Source organism: Xiphophorus couchianus, chromosome 4 (assembly GCF_001444195.1).
Source record: "Xiphophorus couchianus chromosome 4, X_couchianus-1.0, whole genome shotgun sequence".
In the NCBI taxonomy this organism is placed as follows: Eukaryota; Metazoa; Chordata; class Actinopteri; order Cyprinodontiformes; family Poeciliidae; genus Xiphophorus; species Xiphophorus couchianus.
In genome coordinates this window covers 10,969,319-10,988,116 of record NC_040231.1, presented here as the reverse complement: position 1 = coordinate 10,988,116, position 18,798 = coordinate 10,969,319, and the positions used below count along the sequence as shown (strand labels likewise).

Below are 18,798 nucleotides of genomic sequence, written 5' to 3'. Positions count from 1 at the left end.
TATTTCTGCAACTTTTCCATGAAGGTCCAATTTGTGGATCGTATTACAAATAATTGCCCAGTCAACAGATTCTCCCACTTGAGTTTTTGAGCTCTGCAACTCCTCCAGAGCATTTTGGTTCCAGGCCGTTTTTGTGTCACTTTTTCGTGGATGACCAGGTTCTGTTATGTTTTCAGTTTTATTATGTACTTTCCATGTTTCAGATAACGGACTGAGAAGAGCTGGGGAGTTCTTCAAACATTGGGATGTAACTTAACCTAACCAGGCTTTGATGTTCTCCACAACTTTGTTGTTTGTGTTCCCTTGCCTGAATAATACTGTTTTTATCTAATGTTCTCTGATAAATCTGAGGTCTTTACACAAAAGCTTGATTGTTTCTATGATTAAATAACACAGGGACTTGTAAAATGTACTTATTTTAGAAGTTCTGAGGACATTTGGTTCTGCTGTATTTTTTTTTTTTAGCAATATTAGATTTGCTAAATTACATTGGTCATTTTTCTACCACTTCATATGTATGTGATACATTGTATTCATCTATCACATAAAATCCAAAAAAACCTTTTATAGCATTTATCTAAATTTTCAAGAGCTCGTGGATATATAAAAAGTATGCGACAATAATTGTTGAGTAACTAAAAAGGTCAGAAACTATGTTGATTTCACATCCACATGTAGAAAGTCTTGACCAAAAAGCAACAGGCAGCACAGAAACTGAGACGGTAAATGCTGGGGTGGTTTTAAGTCTCCTTAGCATTCAGGTGCTCACTCGTGTTCCTCAGACTGAAGTGCAAGCACAGAATGATAAACTGGTTTCAAACAGGAATTTGGTCTGGCTGAGTTCACTGGTCTGCAGAGGAAGGACTAGAAATCTGACATTTTACTCCCTATAGGCAAGTGCAACTGTTACTCATTCCTACTTTCTTCCATGCAAAAAAAAAATGACTTTCATATTTGCTTGCAGGTCTGTCTTGACTTTTTTTTTTATATAGTTTAAACATATTTTGTTTCTTAAATATTCTATTTGTCTTAAGTTAAAATTGTTATCACCTCAGTTCTAAAATCCTTACACAAGCTCTCTGTAGCTCAGAGAGTAGATAAAAAAAAACTGTTGTTAGTTTATAAATCATTGAACGGCTTACCACCAAAATACAAGAAAGAGCTGCTGTTGTTCCAGACTTCTCAGATCTTCTGGCTCTGGTCTGCTCTGCTTCCCCAGAACCAGAACCAAACACGGAGAAGCAGCCTTCAGCTTCTATGTACTACAAATCTGGAACAAACTTCCAGAAAACTGCAAAACAGTTGAAACACTGAGTTCCTTTAAATCTAATCTAAAGTCAACATGTTTAGAGTTTCTTTTGAACTATAACAACTGAAACACTTATCAATATGTTAAATTTGTATTGATGATTTTGATGATGGCACTCGTCAAAATGTAATGTTTGACACTCAATTGTTTCTCAGTTGTCGACTATGTTATTTTTATTACTTTATTTTTGTGTTTCTATGATGCTGAAAGGTGCTGTACAAATCAACTTGAGTGAATGATTGATTGAACTACTAGATGAAAAATTACAATAAAATAAAAATAAATATTCTGTAAAATCCTTGTAAAATTCTACTTTCCACAAAAAAGAGATGGGCAGGCCTTACAAATCAATGTCCAAATGCAAAAGAATTGTGTGGGCAGTTCCAGGTTTCCTCTTCATTGACCTTCTTAACAGCATGCACAAGCCATTATCAAAGCTTGAAAATTGTCTGACTAACCATGAATTAAAATTCAAAGTCACAAAATAGGTGTACTTCATTTAAACCCATCTAATCTGGATGGTGCAGTACTTGAGGGTGAGGAAAACAATTCAGGCCAGAGTAGAAATTTGAAAATTACGTCATGCAAATGTATCTAATCCCCGTCAATCTGACACCCCTGAATCCAACCAATTTTCTTTCAACTGTGGGTCAGTGAGAAAAGTGGTTCTCTTCCAATATAAACATTTTAGGTCTGACTCTTTGTCCTTGTTGTCAACTTTAAGTTTATGTGGCTGTAGTGTAAAAGCTCTTTACACTATGCTACATAGATTCAGTCTGTGTAGCATTTGATAATTATTCCAACAGTGTTTAATCTTAGTATAAATGGAGCTTTTTTCTGTGGAGGTCTGAAAGGTTGGTTAGAAAACGTTAGTAGATAAACAGCAACCTGAAAACCACAGAACCCCAGACGGTTCAGGGAAGAAGTTTTGTAGAAGTTTAAAGTGCCGTATTTTTCGGACTTTAGGCTGCTACATTTTTTTCTCACGCTCTGAACCATGCCGCTTTTAGCCCGGTGCGGCTTTTCTGTGGATTTTTTGTGGAAATTATGACTGAATTGTAAAACAGTATGTTTGGCATAAAACTAACTCCTAACACCAGCCTGAACACCCAATCCTATCTTGAAACATGGTGATGGGTGTGTCAAACTGTGGGGATGTTATTCAGCAGGGACAAGGTGACTGGTCGTGAATAGAATAGAATAGAATTCAACTTTATTGTCATTGCACTGTCACAAGTACAAGCAACAAGATGTAGTCTGAGAGAAAGAATGAAAGAAAATGAAGAAAAGCTGCAGAAGACTGAAGATGAATAATGAGGTTTACTTTAAAGCAAAACACAGTCAGAGCTATAATAGTATGGTTTATAACAACTCACAAATGTGTTAAGTTAAAGCAGCAAAACAGCAGAAAACGCCAATTCTACAATCAGTAGTGAAGCAGTAATCTATTTTAAGTCAAATTGATATTCTCATTTGATACAAAACAAGATGAAAGCATATTTTTCCTCTTTTGTCTCATCCATAATCCTTTTGTCTTTCTCCTGCCCTTACTCCCGCCTGTTCTGTGTCTGTCTAAATTACATACATAACATAGATTAGAACATAATTACACTTCAGTGCGTGATAAACTTGATGCATAAGGGACAACTGTGATGCTACCTCACCTCTGGGGGCCTTAACACAAAATCTCATCACAGTTCATACAGCAGGAGCACTATTAGTGTCTTGTCTATCTACATGATTAGCCATGGGATGAATTAGCCCAGCTGTGATTTGTGGCAGAGTAATTTGGCTGTGTTGTGTCTCCGCTGACCCCAGGGCAACAGTAGTTAGTCAGTCATTAACTGCAGAGCCACACATCACTTCAGACAATAACTACCGGTTAGGATTGGTTAGCAGCAGGGTTGGGATTGCACCTTGTAATGCTTGATCCCTTTGGCAACAGTAGTTTTTCTGTGGCGGATAATTTGTCAATGCCTGTATTTCTGTGACAATCTGAAAAAAATCATGTTGCTAAAAACATGATGAAATAAATAAATAAAATGGTGATTAGTAGTCTAGAAAGTTGTGATAATGAATTAAAAGGAGCTGGTGTGTTGACTTTGCAGACCCTCCCATGCTGGACCCAGTCTTTCAGGATGTGCGATCCAGGAACTCTCAGACAGTGACCCTGAGATGCACTGTGCTACGGTCCAACCCTCCTCGCCTAACAGACATTCGATGGCTCCTCAACGGCGAGTTCATCCGAATGTCCATGCCGGACCTGAAGCAGATACCAGAGCTGAAGTTCAAGCTGGAACCCATTAGCAATGGGACATATGAGTGCAGAGTCAGTAACAGTGCAGGGACATCAGCATGCCGATTTAATGTCTCTGGTAAGTGAAAAAAGAGGAATTTTATTTATCAAAATTTGCTCCAACATAATCTACATGGCTCACTTTTACACCTATCATTTTGCTTTACTTCCTGGCCCACAGCACAACCATACAATGCTGAGTTTTATTTTGATACACCAAACCCAGTGCGCATTCTGAAGGGAAATAATTACTCCTACACCCTGCAGTGGACACAAAGGGATCCACAGGCTACCGACCGTATCATTGGCTACTGGCTAAATGTTCGAAAGGTAAAGTACTTCTGCACAAACATCAATAATAACACATAAACAGTTGTGTCAGTACTCTTATTGTTGTATTCGCATATGATCTAGATAACAGTACTATGATTTGACATTCTCAAATGCTGACAATTGCTTAAAACAAGATTAAAGAGAGGCTCTATTAGGATCTAAATGGCTTGATGTAGAGTACTTGTACAAATTTGTTGATAGAAAGGGGGGCAGAGCAGAGAGCGAAATAATCTAGACTAAGTAATGCTCCAAATTTAGCAGTGCATTAGATACAAAGGTGCACAGGAGTTGTAGAGAACAATGGAGAAACATAGGCCAAGCATTCTGCAGGCAATAGGAGACAAGAGTTCACTACAGGAAACCATGCGATGGAATTGCTTTCTGATGTTCTACTGTAATGCACACAGAGATTGTAAGAGAACCTCTTGGGTAGGGAGGAACACTAAAGTCGGTGAGTATAATGGAAGACAAACACTGGTAAGGCCTCCTAAGTTTGCAAAAGTGACCTTGAGTTGGAAAGCATCAGAGCTTCACTTTTTGTCATGGATTTTGCATATTTAGTAAACAGGGGCTTTACAGGGTTTAGCAGTGTCACACATTTGAAGTCCATCAATATACACCTGCTCTGAATAAATAAAACAACCAGTTTTCCTTGGTATTTTCTTTTTTTGTAAGGTTCTTTAATTTAATATTTACTTTTTGAAATTGCTATCTCTTTAAAGATCTGAACAGTGTTGCAATAAATTTGGGACTGAATAAGTGTAAAGAAGAACAAGGTAAAGAAATCAAAATGTTCATACTTCAACTACAGTTAAAACTAGATATTTATATTGTCTGTATAAAAAGACAGGACGTTTTCTTTTTCTCACTGTTACATCAGACTAAACTTTTCATGATAGGATTAACTTTTTTTTATATTAGGTGAAAATCAGTTTAAGTTGAGAATTGTTTTTCTTTCCTCAAAGTGAAACATACACTTACTTCATAGCATTGCTAACTTGGATCCAATGTTTTGGCCATCTTTCCACATTTCACAACACTTGAAATGATTTTGGCCCATTCCTCCTGACAAAACATATATAATTGACTCCTTTCTCACACACTTTCTAACTCTGCTCACAAATTTTCTGTAGCACTCTGATGAGTACTCTAAAACATTGACTTTGAATTTATTGAAATTAATTAGGAAATTGTCTACAAAACCTCTTATTATTATGTCTAGTTTATATACTTTGGATCAACATTAATAGACTACTTTTTAGACTCCTATTCCTCCAACCCAGAAATGGAATTAGACCAGAGGATACTTATCTATCAACCCTGAACAGGAGCACCTAGTTTACATACTTTAGATCAACATTAGATTCTTTTTCTTCTTTTGCTCTTTCCTTTGGTTTCTTATTTTGTTTGTATTTCTTTTTAATTCATGTAAAGCACTTTGTATTGCCTTGTGGCTGAAAATGTGCTATATAAATAAAATTACCTTTACCTTTTATTATTCTTATATAAATAACCTTTTGCAATCCAAATTGATCTAAAACAGGAAAAGTTTGGATATAATGTAAGAGTGAGGTTTATTCATTCTGAGGATAGCGATAGAATCAAAATAGTCAGGTTGCATCATTGCATTTTATAAGATGCCTGACTTATCTTTATCGCAAAGGACTTCAGGAGTTGCTTCAGTGTTCACAAAACAGTTCAGTACCTAACATCATAAAAAATGCTGCACCGGGTATTTGTTGCTGTTTTGATCTGTATGTTGCTCGGAAAGATTGAAATCTTTCAGTATCTTTCACATTCCTGCGTTTTCCCAAAAGATCGACTTTACATAAATGCAAGCTTATTTACATGACCATAAAAGAAGTGTTAAATTAGTTTTGTACACACAAATTGGACTGTAGTAGAATAGCTTTAATAAACAAATCAGTTTCTGCCCTCTGATATTAACCTGGACATCAACAAGAAGCATGTATTGATTTACTAATCCCAGATAAACTCTGATGCTGTACTTTTCACATTAGGGAAGAACCCTGTAACTTGGAGATATATAAAGATTTCTGTTCAGACTTATTTTGTTTTCTCCTCTGTTTTCTGTCTTCTTTCTCTTCTGGGATTTCTTCTTGTTATCCACCATGATCTCTTTTTCTGTTCTATTATTACTACTCTAAGAAATTGACATACAGCCGTACATTTCATTGGCATTTCACCATCATTGCCTTCAAATAGTGCATGATGTTGTCACATGAACTGTGGCTTGCTTAAATGTATTAATTAATTTATTTATTTGCTGCACTTTTTTACATGAGCATAGAGCAACCAGGAACAGAAAAAAGGAAAGAGAGTGTGCAAGAACGAAAGGGTGCAAAGTAAAGGACTGCAATGCAAATTAAAGAAAAACATGAAATCTCACACGTCCTCTTGACTATTAAGTACACCAGCGGATCATTCAAATGTAATATCTCAGTTTCACAACCCATCTATTTCTACTTGTTTTTTTGTTTTACAGTTCATCCTTTTAACGCCTTGACAGTCTATCTTTTCAGAGCATAGAAAATTATGTAGAGTCCCAAGGGAGACATGCAAACTCTGAGGAAAATACATGAGGACAGGATCAGTTCATGTTTCGCTGTACTGTTTGATCTGAAACATGGCTGCAAAGTTTTTTCCATTTGCTTGTATTTGCATTTTAATTTTGTGTTTTTCTGATGTAAGCCTGTGTACATTTATTCAACTTTATCCATTCAGTTTGGAGTATGTAAATACTGTGTTTAATTGCCCGCCAGTGCATTTACCAATATCCATGTATATTCATGTGAGTCAGTGTCAGACTGCTTGTTATCTTACAGTGGGGGGATTTATCTGTGCAGGAATTAGCTGCGTTGACGGGCCGTACGTTTTCTATCAAGCAGACGATACACTCCATTTCTTTGCACCATAATCTTCATCCAAAGTATCGTTGGAAATTTATGTGTTTACTTCTCGGAAGTGATGTTTATACAATAATTTTAGGTTTTTCTTTTTTTTTTCAATAGGACAGGCAAATAAACTAAACGATTTGTTGTTCATTACAGAATTTTTTCTAATGATGTCAAAGGTCAGTAACACTTTATATTAGGATACGCAAATTAATCAAATTTAGTAGGATTATTATTGTGAGAATTACCAAGATATTAACACTTTTAACCATTATAAATTACTTGTTGTAGCTTCTACTGAATTATAATTTTTGCTGGGTTTTTTTCAATTGTCTTATCAGCTAATTGCTTATTAATAACAAAAAGCATACAGTGTTTTAAAAATGATTCTGATGAACTTGAATAAAGATTGCCCTAATAAAATAACCCTAAATTGAAACTACTTTTTTCTGACTTAAAGAAAATTCATTACAATTTTGTGTTCTTGCCCTTAGGTTGTGTCCAGGATTGTGGCTCACAATTGTCTAATTTCTATATCCTAAATCGAGATATAAAACAAAGTAGGGGAAAAAATAGCATTATAAAAACTGAAAGGCCACATAGAAAGCAGTTTGTGTAATTCAAAGTAAAATCAGTGTGTTCAGTTAATGGAAAACACTCAAATAACATTATAATCTGTCAAACAATTCTAGACTCACAAAAAGGGTTTTCTTTGTGGTTCTCATTACAAAATTTTAGAAATTACTCCCAAATGTTTGTACATAGATTAACATGAAATTAATGTCAACCATAAATCTAAATGAATTATTGCAGTCTTTTATGTGAAAGAAATATATCACCAGTTGAATAGTCTCCAATACATTTCAGACAAAAAAATGCAGTTTCTGTTGCTACTTTTTACTTCCACCTGTTTATACTAGATCGCATCCCAGTTTATTTTAGAAGTCTATTTATTCTAAACATACATATTTCTCTTTGAATTAGTAAATTAAATTCACACAAACTCATTTTTTATGGTAATGTTCACTTTTATATTTTATATATAGATATATATATATATATATATATATATATATATATATATATATATATATGATCAAATCAGTTTGGAAATTGTCCTAGTGCAATTACATGTAATGTCTGTCATTTATGGATCAATTTTTAATCAAACATTTTAAGATGGACAAACCGGCATCCCCATTAACATACATATGACAGATTGAAAATATTAATGACACATTACATATTTTACATTGAATCTAATTTGTGAAGATTTCTACTATAACTATGCAGGTAATGCGTACTTACAAATTCATGAGTGCCGCTACTAAGAGCAAACATACTATGCAAACATCCATATTTTACACAGAATGTCAACTCTCTGAACTTTCCACATACACAATATCACTTAAAGTCTCTCATTTGCTTAATTAGTGATGAAAGAGATCATTAACAGATTAAAATTTAACCTCACACATTTTGTCAGTCCAAGTCTCTTATATATCAGTCTATGCTTGTGTTTTGTGGCAGCCTATCTTCCCTTTCACACATTCTTTTTCTTGTTGTGTCTTTGATGACAATTTGATAAAGACACAGCTACAAACACTTCCTGACTAAAATTCCTGGAAGCATCTGTTTCCAATGAACACACACATGCACACGCGCACCCATCAAGGTGGTAATATAGACTTTATCATCTGATATCATTCCATTTCAAAATATGTTTTGCATCTTTCTTATCCTGCTCTTTTTTTCTTTCGTGAAATCTAGAGCCATGCACACATCTACACATAGTGTCTTTTTATCTTCACAAGAACCTTACCTAATCCTAATTTAAACTTGATTCATACCTAAACCCTACCCCGAAAACAGCATTCATTGTATATATATATGTAAATATATATAGATATGGATATATATAAATAATATAAATATTATCTCTTTTTTTGCATTTCATCCTCAGTGTAAGAGCAGATAGGTCTGTCTTCAGAACATGGTCACTCACACATAAAGACTGTTTCTTTTTATTCTTAAAGCTCAAACATCTCAAAATGATCACCATGTAATTTTTTATTATATCACCATACTTTTTCAGCTTTATTGCAGAAATTGACTAAACTAGCTGTGCAAAGCAACAAATGTCTCTATAGAGGCATTTCCTCTCAAAACAGATTTTCTTTTCTTTCTTATTGCATGCATTGTTGCATTCCCCACAGAGTGAAACATTGTTTGTGTTTACTTCAGCGATAGTATTTTAATTGTATGGTTTAGGAAGACAAGCAAATAATGCTCCTGCATGGCCTTTCCATGCACCCAACACTGCACCACACATAATACATTAAGCCAAGCTGTCACAGATATCTTGGACATCTCAAAAGATTTTTAGACACCATCTGTCCAGCTCGAAGATCTTACTGCTGTGGAATGTATACTGGTAGTATTCAAGAATAGGAAGTTTTTTATCCAATGAAGATCTATGCAGATGCTAAGTCTGCTTTGATGAAATCTTACCTTCATTTGCTAATTAATTGAAGTGGCTTAAACAAGATGACTGTCCCAACCACTTTTCTATTCAGCAAATAATTATTTAAAGAATTTTGGACAACAATAGAAGCTGAATAGATTTTCAGTTCTTGATATTTCATTCTGTCATTGCAGAAATGTTTTTTTCTTCACTCCCCGTGTCTTACCAGATTGTGAATTCCCAATACAAACACTCTATACAGAACAAAAGTACATCATAAGCAGCAAACACATTTCATGCATTTGAGAAAACTGAAATATTGCATGCAGTTTTAGTATGGTTTGCCATCAATGATCCACACTCTAACACTTGGCATTTTGTGGCCTATGTAATTTTCTCTGGATGTCAATGAAGACACTCACCAGAAACCTTGAGAACAGTCACTTAAAACCTTGTCAGTTATTACATTACGTTTATTTTAGCTGTTCAGAAAACAAATATATGGGTCAAGTTTGTCACTGGTTGTAAGGTCAGAGCTTAACACAAATAATAAGCAGATTTAGAAGTGTGTGAACCTCAGCTGATTTATAGCAAAAAATCTTAAGGAAAAAAAAAACCATTGCACAAGCAAGACAAGATAGATGATCAGGCAGTTACCATGGAAAAGTAAGAAACCTAAATAGTGGCAGGGTAATTAACAGATAAAACACAGGTGCAGATAAAAGGGGAACCAAGCACAGGTGAAGAGGCAGGGAGAATATTACATACAGCTCAAGCTCTGTTTAAATTGGCCACAGCTTCACTCTCTAGTGCACTGTGTAGTGAGTAATGCCATTTCAAAGTTTAATTGTAACTTTTCATCAACTATGCAGCAATGTATTGCCTAATTATATATATTTTTTATCCTACAACTAACAGGTAAATGTTTAAAAAGTCTTTTTATTAGGGAATATAATGCAATCTGAGTTTGGCATCTTTTCTTAGATCTCCTCACCCCATGGCCATGCTACTCAACAGATCATGAAAGGATAAGTGCATCTGTACCTTTCTGAATCCGTCTTCTCCATGTCAGGAAGTGAGGAGAAGATCTCTGACCTCAAAAGCATATGCAGAGGTCTTACAGCTTAAATAGTCCACACAAATTGTTAGTTCATGCTTAATATATTCAGCCAAAGGTGAATACGTTCAAATGTGAAGCAGCGGCACAGGTCAAGTTTGCTGTCTGAATTATCATTCAAGCGTCACCTAATCTTATACATGTTGAATGTTATAGTGTGTTACTAGATGGATGAAAGGTTTAATCTGAAAACCCACCATTTTGTTTGCTTTGTTTGGTGTCAGGAAGTCAGGGTGGAGATCCTTCCTGACCACGAACAGAGTGTGAAAAGTTGGATCAACTGGCATGGACCTAGCCGGAATGGCAGTGAGAAAAGGAGAATGAACAGGCAGCACAGCTAGTGGCATAGAGCCTGGTTAGGAAAGAAGGATTTGATTCAAAGCTTGCTGCCAAGTGCACACTTGGAGGGCTTGGGGATGTGGCTGCCATGGGAGGCTCAAACAGTAATTGGAGTGAGAGAACCAAATTCCTGGCAGGCAGGGCATGACTCACTGTGGTCTGGTCAATAAAAATGATCAACTCTGCCAGGCTAAGTTTGAATATGTGTTGGTTTATGGGAATACAATGGAAGCAGAAAGACCTCAAACTGACTGCCAGAGGAAACCCGAGTAGGGATGTCACGGTCTACATACGGAGCTGCATGTAGAAACATTATAGGAAATGTGTTGATGGTGTTGTAAATATTGAGCAGTCGGCCCATATACAGGATAGTACGTAGTCAACTTTTATGTTTATTAAAAACAATACATCAACAGGTATAGGAAATCATGTTCAGCAAATGTGATAAAAATCTAAATAAATGGAAGCTACAGAAGAATCACCCAAGGCTCCATTAGCTGAACATTTAGAGTTGGTACACTGCACATTTACCATTAACACAAAATCACACACACAATATCTGCTCACACACATAGAGAGAGCTCTTCTTCATGCGTTACCTGATAATGGCATGCTGTGGGTGTACCAAGTTGTTATGGTGAAGTGGCTGACCTAATGCATTAGATTGAGTTCACTGTCAGGTCTTTAAGTAGCTGGGATCAGAGGCAGATACACAGCTAATGGATCCTTCTCTCCGTGGGTGGAATAACATAGCTATAGCTCTTTACTAAATGTGATGGTGACAACAAAAAAAAATACTTAAAAAATGAGACAACAACTGGACTTGGTTAACATGATAATCATTTTACATTTGTATGATCCACAGCCGGATTAATTGATTTACAGTTGTTTATGTGGGAGGCGATGTGATTTGGTTGTACATTACAAGGCTTGCTGAAAAGCAAACTAACTGAACAGAGACAGTTGAAGAAATATGTGTTTGATTACTGCTTCTCGAGTAATGGCTATCGAGTCCTTGTCTTGTCATCATTATGGGAAATCACTTATCTCGCTGAGTGCTCTAAAACTGGACCAACATGTATTTTTTAGACCACAAATTGCTGAGAGAGCAAGCTCCAAAGTAATATTGCATGCGAGGGCCTCCAAAGCTTTTAATGAGTAAAGCAGGACAGATTTGTTTTGGATAAAAAAAACAAAAAATAGACTGAAAATTTTATGGAATTCAAGACTATCTAACCCCAGTGGCAAGATGTTTGGGAAAAATGCCCAGAAGGGGTAAGTTTGTACTGACATTTATTAACTAAAATGGCAGTGTTAGAGGTGTTAGTGGATAATTAAGACTCTGATAAATGCATTTACAAATAGTGATAATACAAAGAAAAATTGGGCAACTCATAGTCTGGTTTCAGTAATGTAAGAAAGCACATCAGGTATACTTCTTATTTTTGAGTGAACATTACCTATGCCCACTTTTTAGTTTAGGGATGAGGAATGATGACTGGCAGTGGTGAATTTATGAATTTCAGTGCCAAATACAGTGTCACACTCCTTGCTCTTCTAATATTTGCAAAAATGTTTTGCATTTCACCTGCACAGAACAAGCAGAACCTTGTGTCAAAGCAAATAGACCTGAAGGGTAAAGAGCCAGAGAAAGGCGTGCTGATGTCCCACATAATAACAGACCTGAGAATTCCCCTGTCCTATGAGGTTCGACTGGCTCCCATCACCACCTACAGCACGGGGGACTATGTCAGCCGAATCATTTTGTACTCAGAACGTAAGTCTCTTTTCATGTCCTTCATTTTTGTGTAAAGAATTATAATGTTTATGAATATGCTCAAAACACAGATAATAATGTGCTTATGTAGATAATAATGCAAATGTAATTTTCTTACAGCCTACACCTATCCACGATCTTCAGGTAAGACCAAACAAATATTATTTATTTTTTCCACTTTTCTATTTTAAAGTGAGGACTAGTCTTTTTCAGATCTTACTCCTCAATCTATGGATGCTTGTACTATAACTTTGCTGCCCATCACTGTTATACTACTTTAGAACAATTTGGGTTCAATTTGATTTTACACTAGTATGCCATTGAGTTTGCAAGAAGAACAGTCACGGAGCCAGATTTAAAATGGTGGTAGCATTACCACCATTTTAAATGAATGAGTGAATTTACTTTACTTGACAGCTGTTTCCACAAACATTCAATAATAAATTCAATGAGGCAGCTGTTCTTTTTAATCTGTGTAGATGTTTATCTCAGTAAATTAGAATATTATCAGGTATTTTATGGACATCCCTGTTATGTTTCTGTTAATTAGATGATTATGATTAAGGCTACTAGAAATTAAAGCTTTTTAAAAAATGTCATATTACTTATGGATATGGAAAGGTTGTCTTTTGACCATATTATGGCCGTTTAGTGAGCTCAGAGATTTCCAATAGGGAGCCATTGACACCTATGGGCAGGTAAGCCACAAAATGTCATTGCTAAGAAGTTGGCGCTTCACAGAGTGCTAAATTCACACATATTAATGGTAAGTTGAAAGTTATGTAAAAGTGTTATGGAAAGATGTGCATAAGCAACTGTCAGGCATAACCACAACCTTAGGATGATTGAAAGCAAAGCCCATTTAGAAGCCAGGGGAAATTGAAAGTGTATGGACTGCTGAAAGAGGAAACACAGAGACAAGAGACATAAGCTTCAACTATCACATTATTTGTGTTAAGCCACTTCTGCACCAGACATTAATTAGAAACCTTTTACCTATGCTGAAGAGAAAAAGTAGTTGACAGTTGCTTAGTAGTCCAAAGTCCCTTTTTTTAGATGAACATGCATTGTGAATTGCTTTTTGAAAATATGGAGCAAACAGCGGAAAGGCACAGAATCCTCATTGCTTTATGCCCTGTGTGAAGGTTCCACAGTATTTGATGCTTTGTTAAGAGGAAGGTGAAAGATACCAGAGCCAACAATTGAGCTGAGAGCCGCTAGTAAACCGACTTGGGCATAGCACGTTAGCAGAGCCTCTATCTGATCATCATCAACCCACTATACATTGATTTATAGAAAATAATAATAACATTTCTGTATCAAAAACAAATTTTAAATGCTCTTATATCATATTGTAATTTTTTGAAAAACTGAATTTGGGGTTTTCGTTTAGCTATAAAGAATAATCTCCAAATTTATGAGAAATAAATGCTTAATATGCAGCCCTCTCTGTGGTACAATATTCATCTAACATTTATCTACATCATAAATAAATGTTAGAGGACACCTGTCTTACTAAAGTGGAACAGTCTGATTTGCAAGCATATCTTTATGTTACAGACAAAAGGGAGTTAACAATGTGAAAAGATAATTAAATGTAATATAAAATTAAATGAAATAATAAAATAAATAAATAATAAAAAAAATGTTATATCAGGTTATGGACCAATACCGTTGAAACATGCTATATCAAACTGTACAATTTAGCCTCCTTTCCCCCTGCATTCATTGGTTTTATTAAGCACACTCCACTGTCTCCATGCATCTCATCCCCGTCGTTCTCAGTCGGTCGGGTCTTCTGTGTTTTGTTCATTAAGAGACATGCTGCATTTTCCTGCCAGGAGTGGCAGTTGGCTCTGCCAGGGTGAAGCAATTAAAACAACAGCAGATTGGAACAGACTGCGGGAACAACGGTGTAAATTGAAAGCGGTGCATGAAGTGGAGAAGGGTGTGAATAGTAATAGATTAGCTCCCTGAAACAAAAGAGAGTGTGCGGGCCATCCTCATGGGGAGCGAGAACCACGAGCATCTTTATCAGACTGCATGTCTGTGTGTCTCCGGGATGCTCTTGCCGAGGCTGTCAGCTTGGATGGTTTTAGATGGCTGCTGTCATACTCTTATGTCTAGTGAGTCTTTGATAATGGCAAAGCCCACAAGATGGGCTAATGAAGGTGACAACACCATAGAGAAAAGCTACTTTATCTTGCTTAACAAGAGACATCAGCATTAGGAATGATAAAATATGCTGTTTCTGATGTGCACCGTAACTCAAAAGGAAACAAGTAAATCTGAAGACAAGAAAGTAATTCCAAAGATCCCAGAAGAATATACAGTAAAACCAAATCTGATCACATCACAAGTCTATATCTTTGAGTACAATTATATTTTACATTTTGAAAGTGTAACCACCTTGGGAATTTTTTTATTTTTCTTTAACTTACGCTTCTTTGTCAATCAAAAACTTCCTGAATGTACATGTTAGTGTTAGTTATTGTTTTAGTCATGTAATTTAAATTGGGGGGAGACTTTTGAATATGCAGCACAAAATAAAAACTGATTTGGAAAATAAATCTACATTTATTCAGGTTGGTGTACAGAAAGTGGGATCTGCTTTTCTCAGACATAAAAAATCTAAATGTTAAGCAGTTTGTTTCAACGATTGATTTGAAATTTAGTAATTCTGTTTTGATCTATTTAATTGAATAAATAAATACATAAATAACATTAAATAAATACAAATTTTGATGTTATTTCATTTATAATATCCTGGAACATTCTGGGTGAAACAAGATGCCAATGATACACTTTGAAATATCTAACTTGCCTTCCACACTGTGTCTATCATCTTTTAGTAATTACTAGTTTGTCGACTGAAGTGCATTTTGAGGAGGTAATTTTTACACATTTATTGTTGGCGTGTTTCGGGAAACTTGATCAAAGACATTTCATCACCTGCAGCTTCTCCTATCTCCAATGTAAAATGTTATGAATAAAAGGTTTTTTCCTTTTTCTTCTGCCTCTCATTTCTTTTCGTCCATGTATTCACACAACTTAGACCAGGTGTGTGGGTTTGAGGATGACCGGATCTGTGGCTTCTCCCAAGACCGGAGTGATAACTTTGATTGGACAAGACAGAATAATCTGACGCACAATCCCAAACGATCTGCGAATACTGGACCAGAGACTGACCGCAGTGGAACCAAAGAGGGTAAGGAAATGGGGAAGTCATCTTAAAGGCAGAATCATACGTTTCTGTAGAGAAACATGGAACTAGCTGTTAGAAGAACCAGAAACTCGGGCATGGGAGAAATTCTGAGCTTTGGCTTTGGAAAAATACTTTTAGTTAGCCTTATCATTTTCCAAGGATAATTGGAAAGAAAATGTGTGTATGGATGGATATTGAACCATGTCATGATTAAGTATTTAAAATAAAAGAATAAATTGGCCAATATTGATGCAACATTCACATCAAACGTGCACAAAAATGTGTGTAAAATAATGGTTCAAAAGTATTTCCTGAACAGTTAAAGTTGTTTCTTTAACTGCTAGATTATTCAGTGTCAACAGTGGCTCTACTTAATTGTCACAGCCTGAGTTGTCTGTCTGAGAGCATCTGCATAAAGATTAACTTAATTAATTAAAACAAAGCTCATGTCCTCTATAAAAATGTTATACAATGTTCTGCTGGAGCACCAAAATGCAGAAACTATCTGGCATAAAGCAGTTGATAGTTAAACAAAATTATTATTTAATGTAAATCAAAATTTGCACCTGCAGATACAGAATATGAAAAAAACAGAAATCCAACAATGAAACAGAGCTGACAGGAATAAATGAATGATCAAATGAAGCTGTAGCAGCTTGTATAAATGTAATAGTTGTAAATATAAAATTTCAGTATAGTGTGTGTTTTATATAATTATTCCACAACAAATAAGCACAAGAAAACTAATATAATTCTGTTTTCTTGGCAGACTAAGAATAAGGCTTAGGAAACTCTGATCTTTCTTTGTTGATTGTTGAACCGTGCTGGAGAATGAGGCAAATTCTATTAATTAAATTGGGTTTTCAGTTTAATTTCATCTCCAAACAATTGCAAAAACATTGCAAATCATTGCCTGTGACCCTGTTATTTAAACACTGATTCACTGTCTTGACTTTTAATGACTCCTTGACAGTTCTGAATCAAATCTCAGCTCTAATTCTTTTTGTTTCCTGGTTGATTGCAGGGTATTACATGTACATCGAAGCATCACGGCCGCGTGCTCAAGGCGACAAGGCTCGTCTTCTCTCTCCACTTTTTAATGTGTCTTCAGTCAGGGGTCCCAAGGGCTCTGGCCGAGTCCCATACTGCGTCTCCTTCTATTATCACATGAAGGGCAAACATATTGGTGAGTGCTCACAAACATTCACATAATTTCATTTATCATATAAAAGCAATCGTAAAAGCACAATGCACAAGAATATACTAGCAGAAACATTCACGTCTGTCTTCGGCCAAAGGCTGAATTTGGAGCTTGACCCCTATGTGTGGAGCTTGTATGACACAATAACGCAGAGTACGTGTTTGCAGGACACACAGATTATTCAGGGAGGGTGTTAAAGGGTATGCCCTAGGATGTTTTTTTGGGTGTGCATCAGTGTGTCTGCATTTGTGTGCTTTTGGAGGTGGCTAAAGGGGGCAGAGGCTGTGTGATTTATGGCAGGGGCAAGATACAATCAGTCATCTGGCAGAGCTGTTCATCATAATATGTTCTGTCACAGCGCTAGAATGCACACGCAGTTGCACACATATGTACACAGACCACAACACTAATAAATGAAAACACTGGCTTCAATTCACTGTTCTTAAATAATGTATATACATGAACACAAACAGCAACAACACTGTAACCACACTTAAACAACACCATAAGGTCATGATCATTATTCTCTCCAACTTGTGGAATAATTTGGTCCACTTTTTCACATTGTCCATTTCATTGTGGTTTCATTTTGTTCTTCTGTTCTCACAGCAGAACTTCAGAGTTTTTAGCTAAATTTTTACACATTTTCTGCTCTAACCGTTCTGCTGATTACCCAGTTCTTGTCAAACATTAGCTGTTTAACAAATGTTATTATGAATATTTCAAGTATTTTTTAGTACAAAGACAACTTTAAAGTCAAGCTGTTGACTATGAGGTTTTCAAGACCACTGTAGAAATGTTTTTGACTGATGTTGACTGTCCAACAGCTAACGCAGCAGTACGTATCGCAAAGTGATATATATGGATCAATGTGTTAAAATATACGGATGATAAAAAAGCAATGTCTGTCAATCAAGCAGCCAGAAAAAAGTTGCCAAAAAATCTGAACTTCAGTTATCCTCATTAAAGTCATCAAAACTAAGAACTCCCACCATTGTCGATCTACAGCACATTACAATCAAAAGCATGTATTTTTTCCAACTGTTATGACTTTTTGACTGACAAAATGCAGATGAAAAATAGATAAAATCTTGTAATTCTTCAATTTTCTTGTCTACTCAGTCTTATTACATGAAAAATTTCTTGTTACATTGTTTTACTATTTTATATGTTAAGGTTTTTACAAAGAAAAATGAGGACCAGCAGGCCAATTTAAAAGTTGAAAAACTTAAAACAATAAGTTTTAAAAACATATCCTTAAGTTTGAGACTTAAAAATGAAACTGTGACTGTTTAATCATTACATAAACTAATTTCACACAGAAGTTCTCTTTAACACTTGACAAGCTGTCGTTTCCTATCATTAGGCTGTTTGTATTTTGTGGATCTGGACAAATTCAAAGATTTAAATGGCTCTTTGGACAATAAAGGCTCCGGCCCCCGTCTTATGCCTTTATTTCCAAATGATGTAATTTTTTTGTTTGGATAAAACTTTTAGCACAGCATCCAAATCTCAGTTGGTTTCACCTTTTTAGATTTCGATTTTGGTTCTGACAATAAATGACTGCATAAATAGAGTGGAAACTAAGGGTTAGCTGGATGATGCAGTGAATGAAGGCTTTATTTAAGTCATCCAAATGAAATAACCCATTTGAGTTAAAAAGCATTATTCATGCATGTCAGTTTGTGAGGCTGTGGCTCTCTTGTACATTCTCCTCTGATGACAGTGTGGATAGATAGGTCTGACAGAGCTGTTCCTCTGACACTTTTACCACCAAACTTTGCCATGCCTTAGACCAATCAATAGGCTGCTTATCAGAGTCTTTTTTATCCTGTGCAGTTT

The 18,798-nt window shown here is 35.7% G+C and overlaps 1 protein-coding gene across 2 annotated transcripts in view; it reads left to right on the top strand.

Moving 5' to 3' along the window:
- mdga1 (MAM domain containing glycosylphosphatidylinositol anchor 1) overlaps positions 1–18,798 on the top strand; it is a 188,430-nt gene that overhangs the window by 150,649 nt on the left and 18,983 nt on the right. For both annotated transcript variants that reach the window (XM_028015734.1, XM_028015733.1), the window contains exons 10-15: positions 3,418–3,684; positions 3,787–3,935; positions 12,370–12,550; positions 12,671–12,694; positions 15,606–15,758; positions 16,780–16,941. In XM_028015734.1, the coding sequence (XP_027871535.1) occupies positions 3,418–3,684; positions 3,787–3,935; positions 12,370–12,550; positions 12,671–12,694; positions 15,606–15,758; positions 16,780–16,941 (936 nt within the window). The remainder of the gene's footprint in view (positions 1–3,417; positions 3,685–3,786; positions 3,936–12,369; positions 12,551–12,670; positions 12,695–15,605; positions 15,759–16,779; positions 16,942–18,798) is intronic.